General features: G+C 42.0%; 1 protein-coding gene across 3 annotated transcripts in view; it reads right to left on the bottom strand.

The window, feature by feature from the left end:
- The window catches only part of Usp48 (ubiquitin specific peptidase 48), a 72,821-nt gene that overhangs the window by 14,614 nt on the left and 42,839 nt on the right, over positions 1 to 15,368 (bottom strand). For all 3 annotated transcript variants that reach the window (XM_048443288.3, XM_048443287.3, XM_048443289.3), the window contains 8 exons: positions 11,653 to 11,777; positions 11,429 to 11,551; positions 11,014 to 11,075; positions 9,992 to 10,102; positions 7,577 to 7,707; positions 7,220 to 7,326; positions 5,997 to 6,101; positions 289 to 444 (listed from right to left, as the gene is read on the bottom strand). In XM_048443288.3, the coding sequence (XP_048299245.1) occupies positions 289 to 444; positions 5,997 to 6,101; positions 7,220 to 7,326; positions 7,577 to 7,707; positions 9,992 to 10,102; positions 11,014 to 11,075; positions 11,429 to 11,551; positions 11,653 to 11,777 (920 nt within the window). The remainder of the gene's footprint in view (positions 1 to 288; positions 445 to 5,996; positions 6,102 to 7,219; positions 7,327 to 7,576; positions 7,708 to 9,991; positions 10,103 to 11,013; positions 11,076 to 11,428; positions 11,552 to 11,652; positions 11,778 to 15,368) is intronic.

Consider the following 15,368-nt stretch of genomic DNA (forward strand, 5'->3'; position numbering starts at 1 on the left):
TCCCATCACTCAGGAGGCAGAGGCAGGCAGATGTAGTACCAGGACAGCCAGGACTGCACAGAGAAACCCCATCATGAAAAACCAAAAATCAACCGAACAAACGAACATTTTAACTTGGGGCCCTACAAGCATTTAAAACTCAGAAAGTCCTCTCCCATTGAATTACTACCATGAGCAGTCAGATTAGTAATGTCTCAGTCCCAGAAAAAAAGGTAACTACATAAAATAGATGTGGAGAGGAACTCACAGAATCCTTGAGAGTCCAGGAAGACATTCAATTTCCCTCACCTGAATCTTCAGTTCTTTTAATGTCTGATTAGCTGACACCAGCAGTGCCTTCTCTCCTCGCACCTTTCTGTGCCTCGTGCTCCGCCGGATAACCTGCTTCTGGTAGGCCACGTAGCCCTGTTGGGACGTCTTCTGTCGCTTGGTACCTCCATTGCTCTAAAAACAAGATCCCAAAGAGATTACCCTATTCGGAAGGTTCTTCAGGCAAACAGAAGCTGGATACAACTGCTCCAGCAACCCTCTGACTCCAACACAGGGAGTCCAAGGTTCTGCAGATTAGTGGATTCACATATACGGTGTGTGTGTAAGTAAAAATAAACTTATAACTGCTTGTAAATAATTTAAATGCTCGTTATAGAAAACACTTAAAAAGAAAATAAAGTTTCACCTCCAACAAGGAAAAACAATAAATTATCAGTTGTGCTGACCTTCTTCTAATCCTGGCACTTGAGAAGGCAGGGATTCTGAAGACCAGCCTAGGGCTAGACAACAAGGCCCAGGGCTGGTGAGATGGCCATCACTGCCAAGCCTGACAGTTATGTAATATCTAATTAATATGTTTAAACTAGTTCTCTTGATGCCTTCCACTTGAAGGCAAGTATGCGCGCGCACAGTTAAGTATCACTTGCATATAGAGAAAATGGCTATTTTTTTTTGTTCCAGTTAAGAAGTTGTGACCACAATGATCAAGTGATCAAGGTAGTTTGCAAGTTTGGTTGTTCCCCAGGACCCACATGGGGCAGGATGAGAACCAACTCCTGCTGTCTTTTTAACCTCTACTGTATCCACACACATATACACAAAATAAACAAATGTATGAGAAAGTTAATCTAAAGAAAAACCCAAATGAATCAATAAATTGAAATTTCAAGATTATAGAACTATGTAAATAAATTTTAAGTTGTTTTACATATTTTCTCAGGGGGCGGAGGCGGAGGGGGAGTCATGTACCAGAGGCTAGTCTACAGCTCCCTCGGTCTCACCATTTCTGGGGGTGTGGGGGAGGGACGCAGACGATGTGTGTATGTGTGCCACAGGCCTAGCCTACAGTTCCCTCTGTCTCACTGGATGGTCTTGATCCTGAACTAACCCTCCTGTCCCCACCTTCATAGTGGCAAGATTATAGTGGTGTGCCAACCTTTCGGATTTACAGAGCTGGGGACCGGAGAGTAGAGCTCCTGCATGCTAGATGTGCACACTACCAACTGAGCCACATCCTTGGCTCATTTTGAGAATGATATGGAAGTAAATATCAACTGTAAAATCAAAGATCAGGCTTTACTCAAGCAATGTGCTTCTTGTCATATCAGTGGTGAAGGGAAACATCTTTGACTATAGTCCTGTGAAACTAAAGAATGCTCGAGCACAGCTTGCACATTATAGAAATGCTCATCTACCAGGGTACAGACCACTGTTAAGAACCAAGACCCTTGGCTAGATGGAAACCACCCAAGTCACACAGACCATGCAGTTTCATCAACTTGGGTTCAGAGGACACGGGGAATCGTGCCTGCTAGCCTCTCTCAAATGCACTATACACATTACACAGGAAGCTGTGTTTACCTCTGGAATACTCAGATCAAATATTTACGCACTGCAACTGCCCTAAACATCCACAAAAGCACAGGACTATATATATGCAGGTATGATACAGGCTGTACCAGTCTTCAGAAAAGAGAATAGCAAGGAGCCAAGTGTTCTAGAACATTTTTTTTTTGGTCTGTTTTGAAAGTATCTCATTATGTAGGTCTGCCTTGAACGTGCTATGTTCTCCAGGCAGTGGGTGATCCTGTCTTCCCAGAGGTGGGATTAGTGTGTGGTGGCTCTCTACTTACAAAGGCCTCACTGAGAGGTTAACAAGAGGTCCCTGCCTGTTAAGCAGGCCAGAGAATAAAAGTGTGATTTTTCAAAATCCTTCTTTTCTGGTTTAATTATATCAGGATAACTGTAGCTCTTCTCTGGCTTCTAAGATGTCACTGAGTGTCAATTGTGGTGAAAGGGGGTGCTGGGGTCACTGTGGACATATGTGCCTTATTCATATTATAAATGTATTTTGCAATTCATAAAGCAGCTACAAGGGCACAGACTCCACAAGAACCTGGTCTCAGGGTGCTGCCTACTGGCAAGGTTCTGCCCACTCTAGCCAAAGCTTCCACGCCCACAAATGTGTTTCTAAGATTCACAAGAAAAAAATTAGCCGTCCTGAAAACAGTATCTGACAACTTGACTGTGAAGAGGGATCATCTACAGACAACTGTACAAACCCAACTTCACCGCATGCCCTACCCAGTAACTAAGATCTTCTCAAACTGATTGTACAAGGGTCTAAAGGCTTTTCCTGGAATTATTGTTCTTTAACTCATCTCAACCCACTAAAGCCAGCACACTGGTTGTTGTTCCTTTCCCGGCCACTGGTTTTAAAAGGCTTCCAATTACCTAAGTGATACCCACTGAGTGTATCATTAACCTGAATTTCAGATAACACGGAAAAGAACTGGGTTGATCTGGCTTAGAGAGGAGGGAAGGGGATTTGCTCAACTCCATTAAGGAGCACTAAGGCCTCGATTTATGGCAGGGATTTACTACACTGCAACCAACCACCATGTTCTGAGAAAAAATGGATGTGTGTGTGTGTGTGTGTGTGTGTGTGTGTGTGTGTGTGTGTGTGTGAGACATTCTGAAGACACTAGGTAACCCCAGGGACTAGTTACTATGCTCTGAACAGAGGGTTAGAAGAGATCCTGCCCTGCCCTGAACCAAAAGTATTTAAAACATTCTAGAGTATTACAATATCCAAACATGGAGAAGGAAGATGGAAGAAAATTATAATGTGTACAAAATAATTATGGCGTAAAAAGCAATGCTCTCCAACATTCTGCATCATATTTGTACACGTGAAATCTTTTGCCATCCACAACTGAGGACAGCACTTCCACACCCACCTGAAAACATGGCTGTGGTCATGACCACAGTGAACAAAACGCTGTTCAGAGAAACAGTCAGCCTTTCAAAGTCTGAATCACATGAAAATGTAGAGTTTGCTAAACAACTTGGGCTGAAAATCAAGCTGAAAACGGAGACCAACAAGAAACACATCTGTAAACTCCTAGGTCCATATCACAGCTGGGCAATGTGGCCGGCCACACCAGTAAACCCAGCACCCTGGAAGCCAAACAGGAAGACTACGGGACCAAGGCCAACCTTGGTTACGTGGCACTGCTAAGCCTGCAAGCCTGTCTCAAAAAGTAGAAGAGAGACAACAAAGAAAACCTGGCTCCGTCACACCACACAGATTTGAATAGGGTAGTCGAGCACCTCAATTAGAAAACAAACTGAAATCCCACATTACCACAGAATGCACCAAGGCCACAGGCTAGCAAGTTTAACAAAGGAAACTACAATCTGTCTGCCCATGGTCAAAGGGCGGCGCGCATAAAACCGTGTGGTTTTGTTGCTTCAGGGGTTTTGCTGCTCTGTTTGTTTTTTAAGGTTATTTTTAAGATTCCAACAAAGCATGGACAACAAATACTTGCACATCCTTCTACACTAGCATAGCTGGGTAACTACAAGCAACATTTACCTTGAGGCAACTAAGACTTAAGACTTTTTCAAAAAGTGTATTTATTTATATTTTATATATGAGTGCTCTGCATGTATACCTGCCTGCCAGGAGAGGGCATCGGTTCCTATTATAGATGGTTGTGAGCCAACATGTGGGTGCAGGGAATTGAACTCAGTACCTCTGGAGGAGTAGCAAGCAGTCAGTGCTCTTAACCTCTGAGCCACCTCTCCAACTCGCCTAAAGACTTTCATATTCTACTTAAAAATAAGGCAGTAATATCAGTGTGCCGACAAGTCCAGAGATTGTTTTCTGCAATGGAGGAGGCAGAGGACCACTCCAACACAAGAGAGGAGGGATGAATGTAACTTAACTACCCTATCTCAGGGTAAAAATATTACAGGTATTAAAAGTCAAACATTAACTAGAAATATCCTAGTTTTTAAAACATCAGTATCAGCCGGATGTGGGTGCACTAACATTAACCCAGACAGAGGCAGCAGACAGAGAGGGAGGAGCAAATGAAGACAAAGAAGACTGGACGTGAGCAGATATCACAGTAAATTTCAGTTCATTCCAATCTGGGGTTTGTTATTCCAGAAGACCTATATTTGGTTCCCAGCATATTAACCAAGAGGCTCTTCTGGCCTCGGTGGGTACCTGTACTCACATGGTGCATACATATACATACACATAAATCTTCTTTCAAAGCCTGAAAATGTATAAAGTGATCTACAGACTATTCAAGGAACACAATAATCTGTTTATTTTCCAGAACCTGAAGCTCATCCACATATCCATTTATACTTCCTATTAGAATACTTTTCTATACATTAGGACTGGGAATCCTAACAGAAACCATTCTTTGGGTTTTGTGGAGACAACCTTGGTCTACAGAGCTAGTTCCAGGACAGCAACAGTCATGGCTATATAGAGAAATTGTCAGGGTAAAAAAATAAATAAAACAATAAAGCAAAACAAACAAATATACAAACAAAAAACCCCACCAAACCCAAAAACTTGCATGGCTATTGAACATACAAGATACTCATGCATCTAGTTTTAGCATTCTTTTGCTGCTTAAAATATACTTTTGCCTTAAAAAATTTTTTATTGTTATTAAAAATTTTAGCCATGCAGTGGTAGTGCACACCTTTAAACCCAGCACTTAGGAGGCAGAGGCTGATGGATATCCATGAGTTTGATGAGGCCAGTCTGGTCTACAAGAGCTAGTTCCAGGACCATAAAAACCCTGCCTCCAAAAGCAAACAAAAATATTTTAAGGGTGTTAGTGAGGTGACTTAGTGGTTAGGAATGGCTACAAAAGGGATAACCAAGGCTTCTGAGGGGGCCTAAACTCATGAGCACATACCCACACCCAAATACATATAATTATTGTCTTAATCGCATTTTATTTTGTGTCATTAGCGTGTCTGTGGTCAGAAGACAGCTTGCAGGAGCTGGTTCTCTACCTCTCCAGTATGAGTTCCAGGGAGTACAGGTCATCAGGTCTGGCTGGTGCCTTTATCTCCTGAGCCATCATCATAAATGGTGTCAGATCCCCTGGAGCTGGAGTTATAGGCAATTTTAAACTGCCTGATGTGGGTGGTGGGAACCAAACCCAGGTTTCTTTAAGAGGACCAAGCATTCTACTAAGCAGACCTGGTGACTGCAAACCCTGAATTCTGCTGCCTCGACTGCAAGCGAGCAGGACTGTGCTTGTGCCATCACCTCATTACAGCCTCCCTTCCTTTTTAATTTTTCTAAAGACAGCCTCACTCTGGGTCAAAAGTGGCCTCAAACTCACAGGTGGGCTGTCCTGCCTCAGCATCCTCAATGGTCTTAATCACAAACTGCCCCATTCAGCACTTTTTTTTTTTTTATTTGCTTGTTCTGAGACCAGGTTGTTCTCGAATTCTCTAAGTAGACCAGGCTACCCTCAGGCACAGCGATCCACTTGCCTCCACCTCCTGAGTGCTTTAAAGGTGCGCACCACCCCAGCTACCATACCTAGCTACTTTTTCTTTCTTAAAAGTAATTAATTCTAAAGAAAACAAATACAGAACAAGTGAAAAGGGGACTCCGAACAATATCCCAACCAGGGGAGAGACACCAGGAGCACAAAGATGAAAAGACCTTCAATGCATACTTGATTAAAGTCAGGGTCTTTCTCTCCATCTGGCTTAGCTTCTTCCTTGTCCTCTTCTGTCTCAGAACTACTCACATTTAACTCTGGAGCGGAGTCCTTCATCACCTGAATGTGCCAGGATCAGAGAAAAATAAGTCAGGCCCTAATTGAGCATTTGGTAGGGGAAGAGGCTTCCCTGGGAGATGTGGTTGAATCAGGAACCAGGGCCACTTTCTTTGATCTTTAACTTCTTGTAGCCTAACCCTGTCAGCTTCCCGGACCCCAAAGTTTAATAAAGGTACTCATGTACCTTTATTTTATTTATTTTGAGATGGGGGGGTCTCACTATTGTACCTCTAGCAGTCCAAGAACTCACTATATAGACTACACTGGCCATGAACTCTGCTGGGAATAAAGGCGTACACCACTATGCCTGGCTTAGTTTTATTTCTAATTGTTTTTATTTTTTATTTGGTTTTCTATTAACTGTTTTTCTTATTTAGTTTTATTTTAATTGTGTTTTTCATTCTGAGACACACAGTTCAGGTGCCTCAAAAACCAGAAACATCAAATCCCCTGGAACTGGAGTTATGGGTTATGACTCACCTGACATAGGAACTGAAAAACAGAAACAAAACAAAACAAAAATCTGTCTTCTGCATAACACTGTGGATATAGCTACTAAACTCAAATTATACAATGGCTGCTTCTTCTACGATGTAAATGGGCTGACGGTCAAAAGGATTAAGGATATTCAGGGGGAAGTGGAGATGCTTACATTATGTTTCTGTTCTCAGCATCTTTAGAAATAAAAGCCTTTGTTTTAATTTATAAAATACAACTCTATACCTATAATGCATTAATTAGTTAAGGTAGCATTCTTAAGCAATGGATTTAGTAACCAACTGCCTTTAATTCTCCCAGACCCTGGAATGCAACTGATTGGCATTCACGCTCTCCTCTCAAGGTCAATACTAATACAGAAAGAATGCTCTGAAACCACTCCTTCCCATTTCACCTGCCCTTCAGATCAATACTGAGGCTCAGCCAGGCTTTCTTTGTCCTGTTACACTCCCAGCTATACTCCCACAACATCTAAACCCACAGAGAGGGCAATTTTTTAAACCAGAACTCAGACAGCAATGGAAATTCTCCTACTATTTTCCAACTGCCCAAGTTCAACGCTAAGTGGGCAGATTTGATGCCCTACATCCCCCAGTCATGCCCACAAGAAGACATGATACCTTTTTGTTGTCCACAACTTTGTGGACATAGATGGTGGCCTGGGTGTATTCTCGAAGATCCCTCTGTTGTTGGCACAACAAGCCTTCTCTGCAATCTGGACAGAGATCTAAAAAACAGTAAAGCAGAAGTAAGTAAAGAATTGTTTCAAAAACCCGTATCAGTTACTACACAGCATTTTCAATAACTGAAATGTTAGGCTGCAGGCAAACGATGAGGAAATCTGTGTACAAAACGTTCCGAAGAGGACGGCTCATGGGTCTGCCAGAGAATAGAGCACTGACAGACCCTTCCCTTCCCTTCCCCCTTTAAACTGTAAACTTTTAATGAAAGGAACAAAGAGTAACGTGCAAACTTACTAGGCTCAGAAATATACTGCACTTCAGAAGGGTTTACGCCTCCCACTTCAATTCTTGTGATTTTAATTACTTTATCCACAACAAAGAGTTTTTGAATCATTTGCCATTCACTGGGCCATATGAGAGCTATACTGTGCAAAAAAAAAACAAAAACAAAAACAAAAAACAACAAACAACATGCCTTAAGACACGTGGAGAGCGACAGAGCAAACATCCTACAATATAATCAGTACTGCCAACAATTTACTGTAAGAAACAGGAGGAAAATGACTTATTAAAAATGAAACCAGAGAAACTTTATGAATAGTTCTGATATGAATCTACACTCACAAGCTAGATAAAATAAATTGGCTACAAAAGAAAAGGTACAGGATAAGGCTATTTATAGAAAACACATTAAATATACAATTAAATGTGCAATACTTTCGACTATGTACACCTAAGTTCTGCTTTGGGTTTTAAGCCAAGGTCTCAACGTGTGGCTGTGGCTGGCCCAGAAATTGTGACTGTCCTGCCTATGTTTCAGTGTGTGTCCTTTAAAATGATGACTTTTTGAGACAGATGATTCAAATTTACAGTAGTTACGGCAAGACAAAAGGAGAGGAAAATGAAAATAAAAAGGAAGTTAAGTACTAGGGGCCTTCAACTGTAATCATGTTGTCTGACTGTCTGCTGGGATTATAGTCATGTACCACCACACCTACATGATGGGCTGTGTATCATCCCAGGTCCTGACGTATGTTAGGCTCTAGTCTCTCGGCTACATCCCCAGCTCTAAGACCATCTGTTTCTAAACATCTAATGGTCATAATGGCAACACAGCAATGGAAGAAGTGACGAGTCTAGAAAATATGCATTTTTTCAGTGATTTTCTTTAAATGACCTCAAAAATCATTAAAATACAAATAAGCTTAGTCCAGCTTCATCCCACGGCATTTCTTAATTCTTCTATTTACTTATGTGCTGCTGTGCCAGCCTCCTTCTCTTCTCTCTAAAGAGTTGACAGCTGTAGAAAAGACAGCTCTGTGCAAATGCAACTGTAAACCACATTGCTGAAATTGCCATGTGAAATGAGAAAACATTTTTAATTGATGTGGTAATGTCATACATCATTTGGATATACATTTCTCACTTTGTACTTAGCTAATGACTATTGGTATCAATTTTATGTTTACTTAATATTATGGTATTACTTAATAATGATGTTAGATAAAAACCAAATTCAAGCAATTTTCATTTTATGGGTTGTAAACCAGCAGAGACAACTTGCAATAAACACAGCATTGGTTCAAAGAACTGCTAAGAATGTACAGTGCAGTGGAAATCCAAAATGTTTTTCAAAGGAGATGAGAAGTATAGAAGCTGGACAACAAATGACCCATTGGGATCAATTACTGAGGCTGACCCTTTTAAGTAGGCAAAGGTTGCCAATGAACTCAGTGTGGACTATTATTCTGCTATTTGAAGGAAAGGTAAAAAGGCTGGGCAACTGGGTGTCTTGTAAGGTGTGGGTGAGTTGGTGTGTGTGATTTTGAACTACTGTCCTATCTTAATTGTGTGCAATGAAGAACCATTACTCAATCCAATTTTGTTGTGTAGACTGTATATGATGCTTGGTAGAGCCGGTTCAATGGCTGGCCTGAGAAACTCCAAAGCCAACCCACAAAACCCTTACCCCTGAGAACCACACTCAACAAATCAAGGAGATGCACCAGAAACTGGAGCACCCACAGCCTGTCAGAATTAGTTAACAGAAAGGGCCTAGCTCTCTATAACGCTCAACCACACAACTTGAAGAGATGAATGAACAGGGCTGAGAAGTTTTGTCTCATCCATCACCTTCAACTCATTTCTTCTGACCAACTGACTACCTTCAAGCATCTTGACTTTCTCACAGAGAAAACACTTCCACTGCCAGCAGGTTGCAGAAAATGCTGAGCGCAGAGTTGAAAGTACTAGAATACATATATTTCTCATTGGCAAAAAATGTTTGCAATGGTTCCAGAACTGATTAATAAAAATGTTTGAGTCTTGTTTTAATCTAAATTTTTCAGTCTGAAACTGCAATTCCTTTTGCACAAACCTAATACAACCAAGACTACACTGACTATGACAGGTGATGAAGCTGACCTAGAGACAGACTGCCAGACAGCAGCAAAGGAAAACATCCAAGTAGCTTGTTGACCGTGGGAGAATAAAAGACAAGAACAAATTTCCCCGGGTGCTGTACATCCTGCATGAAGAAGCAGCCAATCCACCTCTTTTTAAAGACAGGTGTCCAGTCATAGGTCATATTTAGAAGGAGCACAGTGGAGTAGCTCAGCGAATTCCTAAGAGACCTTCATGCCAGACAAAAATCCCCTAACCACACTTGATCACTGGAGACAGAGAGCCACATGAAGAGAAGAAACTCACAGTTTCGAGTCTTCTTTGGTGAGGGAAGGAAATGTAAACATGAGTCCTCCGTGTGGACACAGAAGGGCAGAGTTCCCAATTGATGACACAGGAGTAGACCTTGCAGGCTTTCTATTCAAACAAGACAGGAGGTAAATTCAACACACTACTGCATGAGGAGAGTTCTTTCTTTATTTTTGATTTTTCGACACAGGGTTTCTCTGTGTAGATATGGCTGTCCTGGAACTTGCTTTGTAGACCAGGCTGGCCTTAACCTCGCTGAGATCTGCCTACCTCTGTCTCCCAAGTGCTGGGACTTGTGACGCCATTCCCTGACAGATTTAAATTTTTAGCGGGGTGGGGGTAATATGTATGCTTGTCGTATAAATGTAGACACGTGTGTACTAGTACAAGTGTGCGAAAAACCCAAGGATGATAGCAGGAGTCTTCATGACTTTCCCGAGCCCCTTACTTGAAGCCAGAGCTCACCTAGATGGGCTATTCAACTAGCAAACAGGTTCTGGAGACTCCCAGGCTCCGCCTTCTGAGAACTTAACTACAAGTGAGCCTTCATTTGCACAGTTATGCAGATGCAAAAGCTCGTGTCATGTGTGCTTCTAACAACTGAGCCACGAATGTCCACAGCCTGTAACATTTTATTTATTCACTTATTTATTTTGGTTTTTAAGACAGGGTCTCACTGTGTAGCCCTTGCTGCCCTGGAACTCACTATGTAGACCAGACTGTCTTCAAACTCAAGAGATCTGCCTGCCTCTGCCTCCCGAAAGCTGGGATTAAAAGCGTGCACCATTACACCTGGCTCCACAACATTTCTTTTAAATAATAACTTTAAACTAGAGATACATGTAAATGGATGTTATTAATTAAATATATGTTCTGGGTTTAGTTGTGTAACTTCGTAGAAAACAAAGGTTGTCCGTGTGTGCCAGGAAAAGTAATCACAAATGCACCATTAAGGGAATCCATGAATTTTTTAAAACTGCCAGTCAACCCACAAAACGTAAAGAAATTTCTTTTTTTACCTAACAAATTTCCGCCACTCGTCTAAAAAAAACTGTGACACAATATAGAGAGTGTCCGTATCCTGGAAACAAGAAGCACAAACAGAATGTGTTAGTTTCATCTCCCCTCTGCCTCCCTTAAATTGTCAAGGTGATTTTCTTTTTCAAGTTCACGTTGTCATGTAACTTGCTAGGTAGCTCAGGTTGTCCTCAAACTCAGAACACAATCCTCCTGCAGCCTCCCACACTGCTGGGGTCATAGATCTGAGTGACCATACCCAGTGTGTCCCCCATCAAGCTGTGCAGTAAAATGGAAATGGTGAGCTAGTATATCCCCCAATTAGGAAACGATGTGAAAAGAAGAGGTCTGGAAAGATCTGGAATACTTTTGGCTGAGGCCTTTAAGGTTGTGGAACTTTTTCCCTCTCTGTGGTACCTCTGGCCAGTTACTGAGACATGGTCTGTTTTTGTCCTGAAACAAATTCGGAAGGGAAGCTTTCTGTTCATTTGCGATCATTTTATGTAAGGCTTCATTTTCTTCCCCTTCTCGTTCTAATATCTGAAAAAGATGGAAGCAGTTAAGCTGTCTCCCCTTGACAACATGTTCCCCTCTACATACACACCCATTCCCCAGGGAGCGGCACGCCATTCCCACAGTACCTTGCACTGCGAGCAGCACTCTTTGTAACTTGGGAACTCAGGAGCCTTTGGGAAGTATTGCCGCAGTTTACTCCAAGCCTCTTGAGAAACAAGCCTCCTTTCATTTTCAGATATGCTTAATCCCCCTAAATTAAAAGAGAAAAAATTTGCTTATAAAAACAGGGATGAAAGAAGTTAACATCTATTTCTTAAACTTTCTATATATATCTGTGTGTACCTGTGTAGGTGTGTAAGTGCACGGCACATGTGTGCAGGTCAGATGACAGCCGGTAGGAGTCAGTTCTCACCTTCTACCACATGAGTCCTGGGTGTCAAACTCAGATAGGTCAGACTGAACCACAAGCACTTTTACTCAGAGCCTAATCCCTATTCGCTATCCTAATGGAGAGCCTATAGTGCTCTCTTGTCCTGCTGTTCAGTAACCTCTGATTCATTTGTGAGTTTCAGCACCGGCTCTAGCTGCAGTGTCAGCATGAGCATACACAGGCTTCTACCCACCTTAGGATCCTTGGCCCCATCCCCAGGGGTTAAGAGTACTTCGTCTCCACCCACACACAAAATTGCTAATTCCCTTAAAAGACTATGCTCGACTTCTAAAAGTATCTTAGCAGTATGTTCACGGATGTATGGACCTTAAACTGTTCTCTTTAAATCAAAGTTAAGTAATAAAACAATGTCCTGACTAATCTAAGCCCTTGCTACTCAACCTCCAAATTTGTTCCCTAATTGCAATTGGTTTTGGGACTTTTTTTTCCCTTTTAAATTTTATTTTATATGCTTGGCTGCTTTGTCTGAATGTATGTCTGTCAGTGCACCACATGGGTTCCTGATACCAATGTAAGTCAGAAGGCATCAGAGCCCCTGGAAGAGCAATCAATGCTCTTAACCACTGAGCACTATTATCTTGGTTTTCTTGGAGCAAGATGTATCTATGTAAGTCAGGATGGCCCTTTAACCTCCTGTACTGGAATGCTGTACAGGCGTGGGCCACCACATCCAGCCTGCAATTACTTTTGAAAAATCCTCTGGCTGTTCAAAGATCCCAAAAGACAAGAGAAGAATACTAGTCATGGCCACTCTGCCACTTTTGTAATGTCAGGAGGGCTATAATCAGAACCACAGTAATTTCAGTGAGGCTCCTCGATTTACTGCTCAATCACATGCAGCCAGCTTGTCAGAGACATCGCCTGACTGACTTCTGGTTATGTTTTATTTTTTCAACTATGCCAAAGTAAAATATGAGTGAACTGGGCTGACTGACATGGGTTTCATTGCTAGAGGCCCACATGCAAGTTGTTTTCATGCCCACTGGTCAGGTACCTACAGGTACCAAGAAATGTAGCCACTACAGCACCTGAGCAACAAAGACACCTTTGCCATGCCCAGTACGGTCTAATAACACAAAATGTAATCTTCTTGAGTTAATTCTATTCCTCAATTCTTCTGACCCTTTGAATAATCTCAAGAAAAGGCTACCTTGAGCCAGGTGTGGTGATGTACTATAAGACTAAAGAGGAAAATAAATATAGTAACTGGAGCCCCAGGAGGTCAAAGGTTCAAGGTCAGCCTCTGCTACAATGTAGAACTGTCTAAAGGGAAGTGGCAGGCAAGTACTCTCCTAAAGCTCACCATCCTCCAACCTGACCCACCTCTCTGTCCCTGCCACAGGGCCAGGAACAATCTTCTTCTGCACCTGGAAGTGCCAGGGACAGGAAGGATAGGAAGAAGTCTCTAGAAAGTCCCACAGGAACAAACAGAAAACTAAAATATCTTCCAAGCACAGAGAAGAATGCTTCAAACAAGGATGGGTTTCAAACCTGGCTCTTTTGAAGACTGAGGCAGGAGAAAGTCAAGTTCACATGCTGGGCAGGGTGGCAGCCCAAGTGTTGTCTAATACACAGGAGACCCGAGGTACCATTCCAAAAACAGTTGTATTTTGCTTTAATAAACTTATCACCAGAGGAAAAGGTGTTCACTGCCCTACATTGACTCGTGAATTGAATCCCTAGAACCCAGGTGAGGCAGGAGAACTACTTCCTCAAAGGGATTCTGATATTTACACATATGACATGGTGCATGAGAGATCCCACCCACATTACAATATTTCAGAAAAAGTTTAAAGATTAAAGCCCAGGGGCTGGAGATGGCCCAGCAGATAAGCACAGCTGCTATCCTTGCAGAGGACCTGGGCGCAGTTCTGAGCACCACATGGTAGTTCACAACCATGTTTAATTCCAGTGTCAGGAAATGTGATGCCATCTTCTGGCCTACATGGGTACCAGCATGCACAAGGTACACACACATGCACAGATATAAAACATGTATAAGGCCCATCTCTAACTTCATAAACTGACTAGCCCTAAAATTCTTTCGTGTGTGATGCCATGAAATGAAGATTGGCCTGAGTTAGGTCCCGACAAGTCTAGGAGAACTCCCCAGTTCTAAGGGTGACAACAGGAGAGATGTCTCCAGCTTCTGTCCCCGAAAACACTGACATCAGGAAGGTTATCACTTACAAAGAATACAAGATGAGGAATGGAAAGAGGGTCCAACAATAAAGAGCACTGACTGCTCTTCCAGGGGATCTAGCTTCATTTAACAGCACCCACATAGCAAGCAGCTCACAGCTGTCTCTAATTTCAGTTCCAGGGGACCTGACATGCTCACACAGACATGCATGCAAGCAAAACATCAATGAACATAAAATAAAAAAAAAAATCATTGGAATGATGAAACACACATAGCAACATACAAATGTTGAACTGCATGAGAGAAAGAAAAATCTTAACTAGGTTACAATCCTATGAGCAACTTACACAAAATCAGAGACAAATCAAATATGCATAGGATATTGACATAAAAATTTTGCTGCAAAATAGGATACTTAAATAGGGCTAGATTGTTGCTCTTGCAAAGGACCCAAGTTCAGTTCATAGCACCTACAAGTCTGCTCATAACCAACTGTAATTTCAGAGGGTCCAATGCCCTCTTCTGGCCTCTACAGGCACTGATGTACAAATGCAGAGTACAGAACTAAATTCAGGTAAAACACACATTTAATTAAAAAACAAAACAAAGACACTTAATAAAAACCAAAAAGGAGCCGCCAGGCAGTAATAGCACACACCTTTAATCCCAGCACTCGGGAGGCAGAGGCAGGCAGACCTCTGTGAGTTCGAGGCCAGCTTAGTTTACAGAAGAGTTCCAGAACAGAGCCAGGGCAAGACAGAAAACCCTGCCTCGAAAAACCAAAATACAAAAAGGATAATTACTTTTTATTTATTTATATATTATATGTATGAGTGCTTATATCTGAATGTATGCCTGCATGCCAGAGGAGGGCATCAGACCCCATTATAGATAGTTGTGAGCAGGATTCTGGGAATTGAACAAAGGATTTCTGAAAGAGTAACCAGTGCTCTTAACTGCTAAGCCTTCTCTCCAGCCAAAAGAGGTAATTCTACACAAGTACTTCAGCAGAGCTAGGGTCACTTCTAGTTGAACTCACTGTCAGCCCAGCAACATGAACCATGTCTTGAGTAGCTCATCTGGCATGGAGCTCAAGCTTCCGCCACCAAAACTACATTAATTTTCAGAAGTCTAGCAACCGCATTTTTTTCTTCCCCTTTGTTTTTAGACTGAGTCTCATTAGGCAGCTATGACTGACTTGAAACTACTACAGGAAGACTCCAAAAAAGAGCTAATCATCTCTTTAA

The sequence above is a fragment of the Myodes glareolus genome, chromosome 6, assembly GCF_982192425.1.
Source record: "Myodes glareolus chromosome 6, mMyoGla1.1, whole genome shotgun sequence".
Taxonomy (NCBI): Eukaryota; Metazoa; Chordata; class Mammalia; order Rodentia; family Cricetidae; genus Myodes; species Myodes glareolus.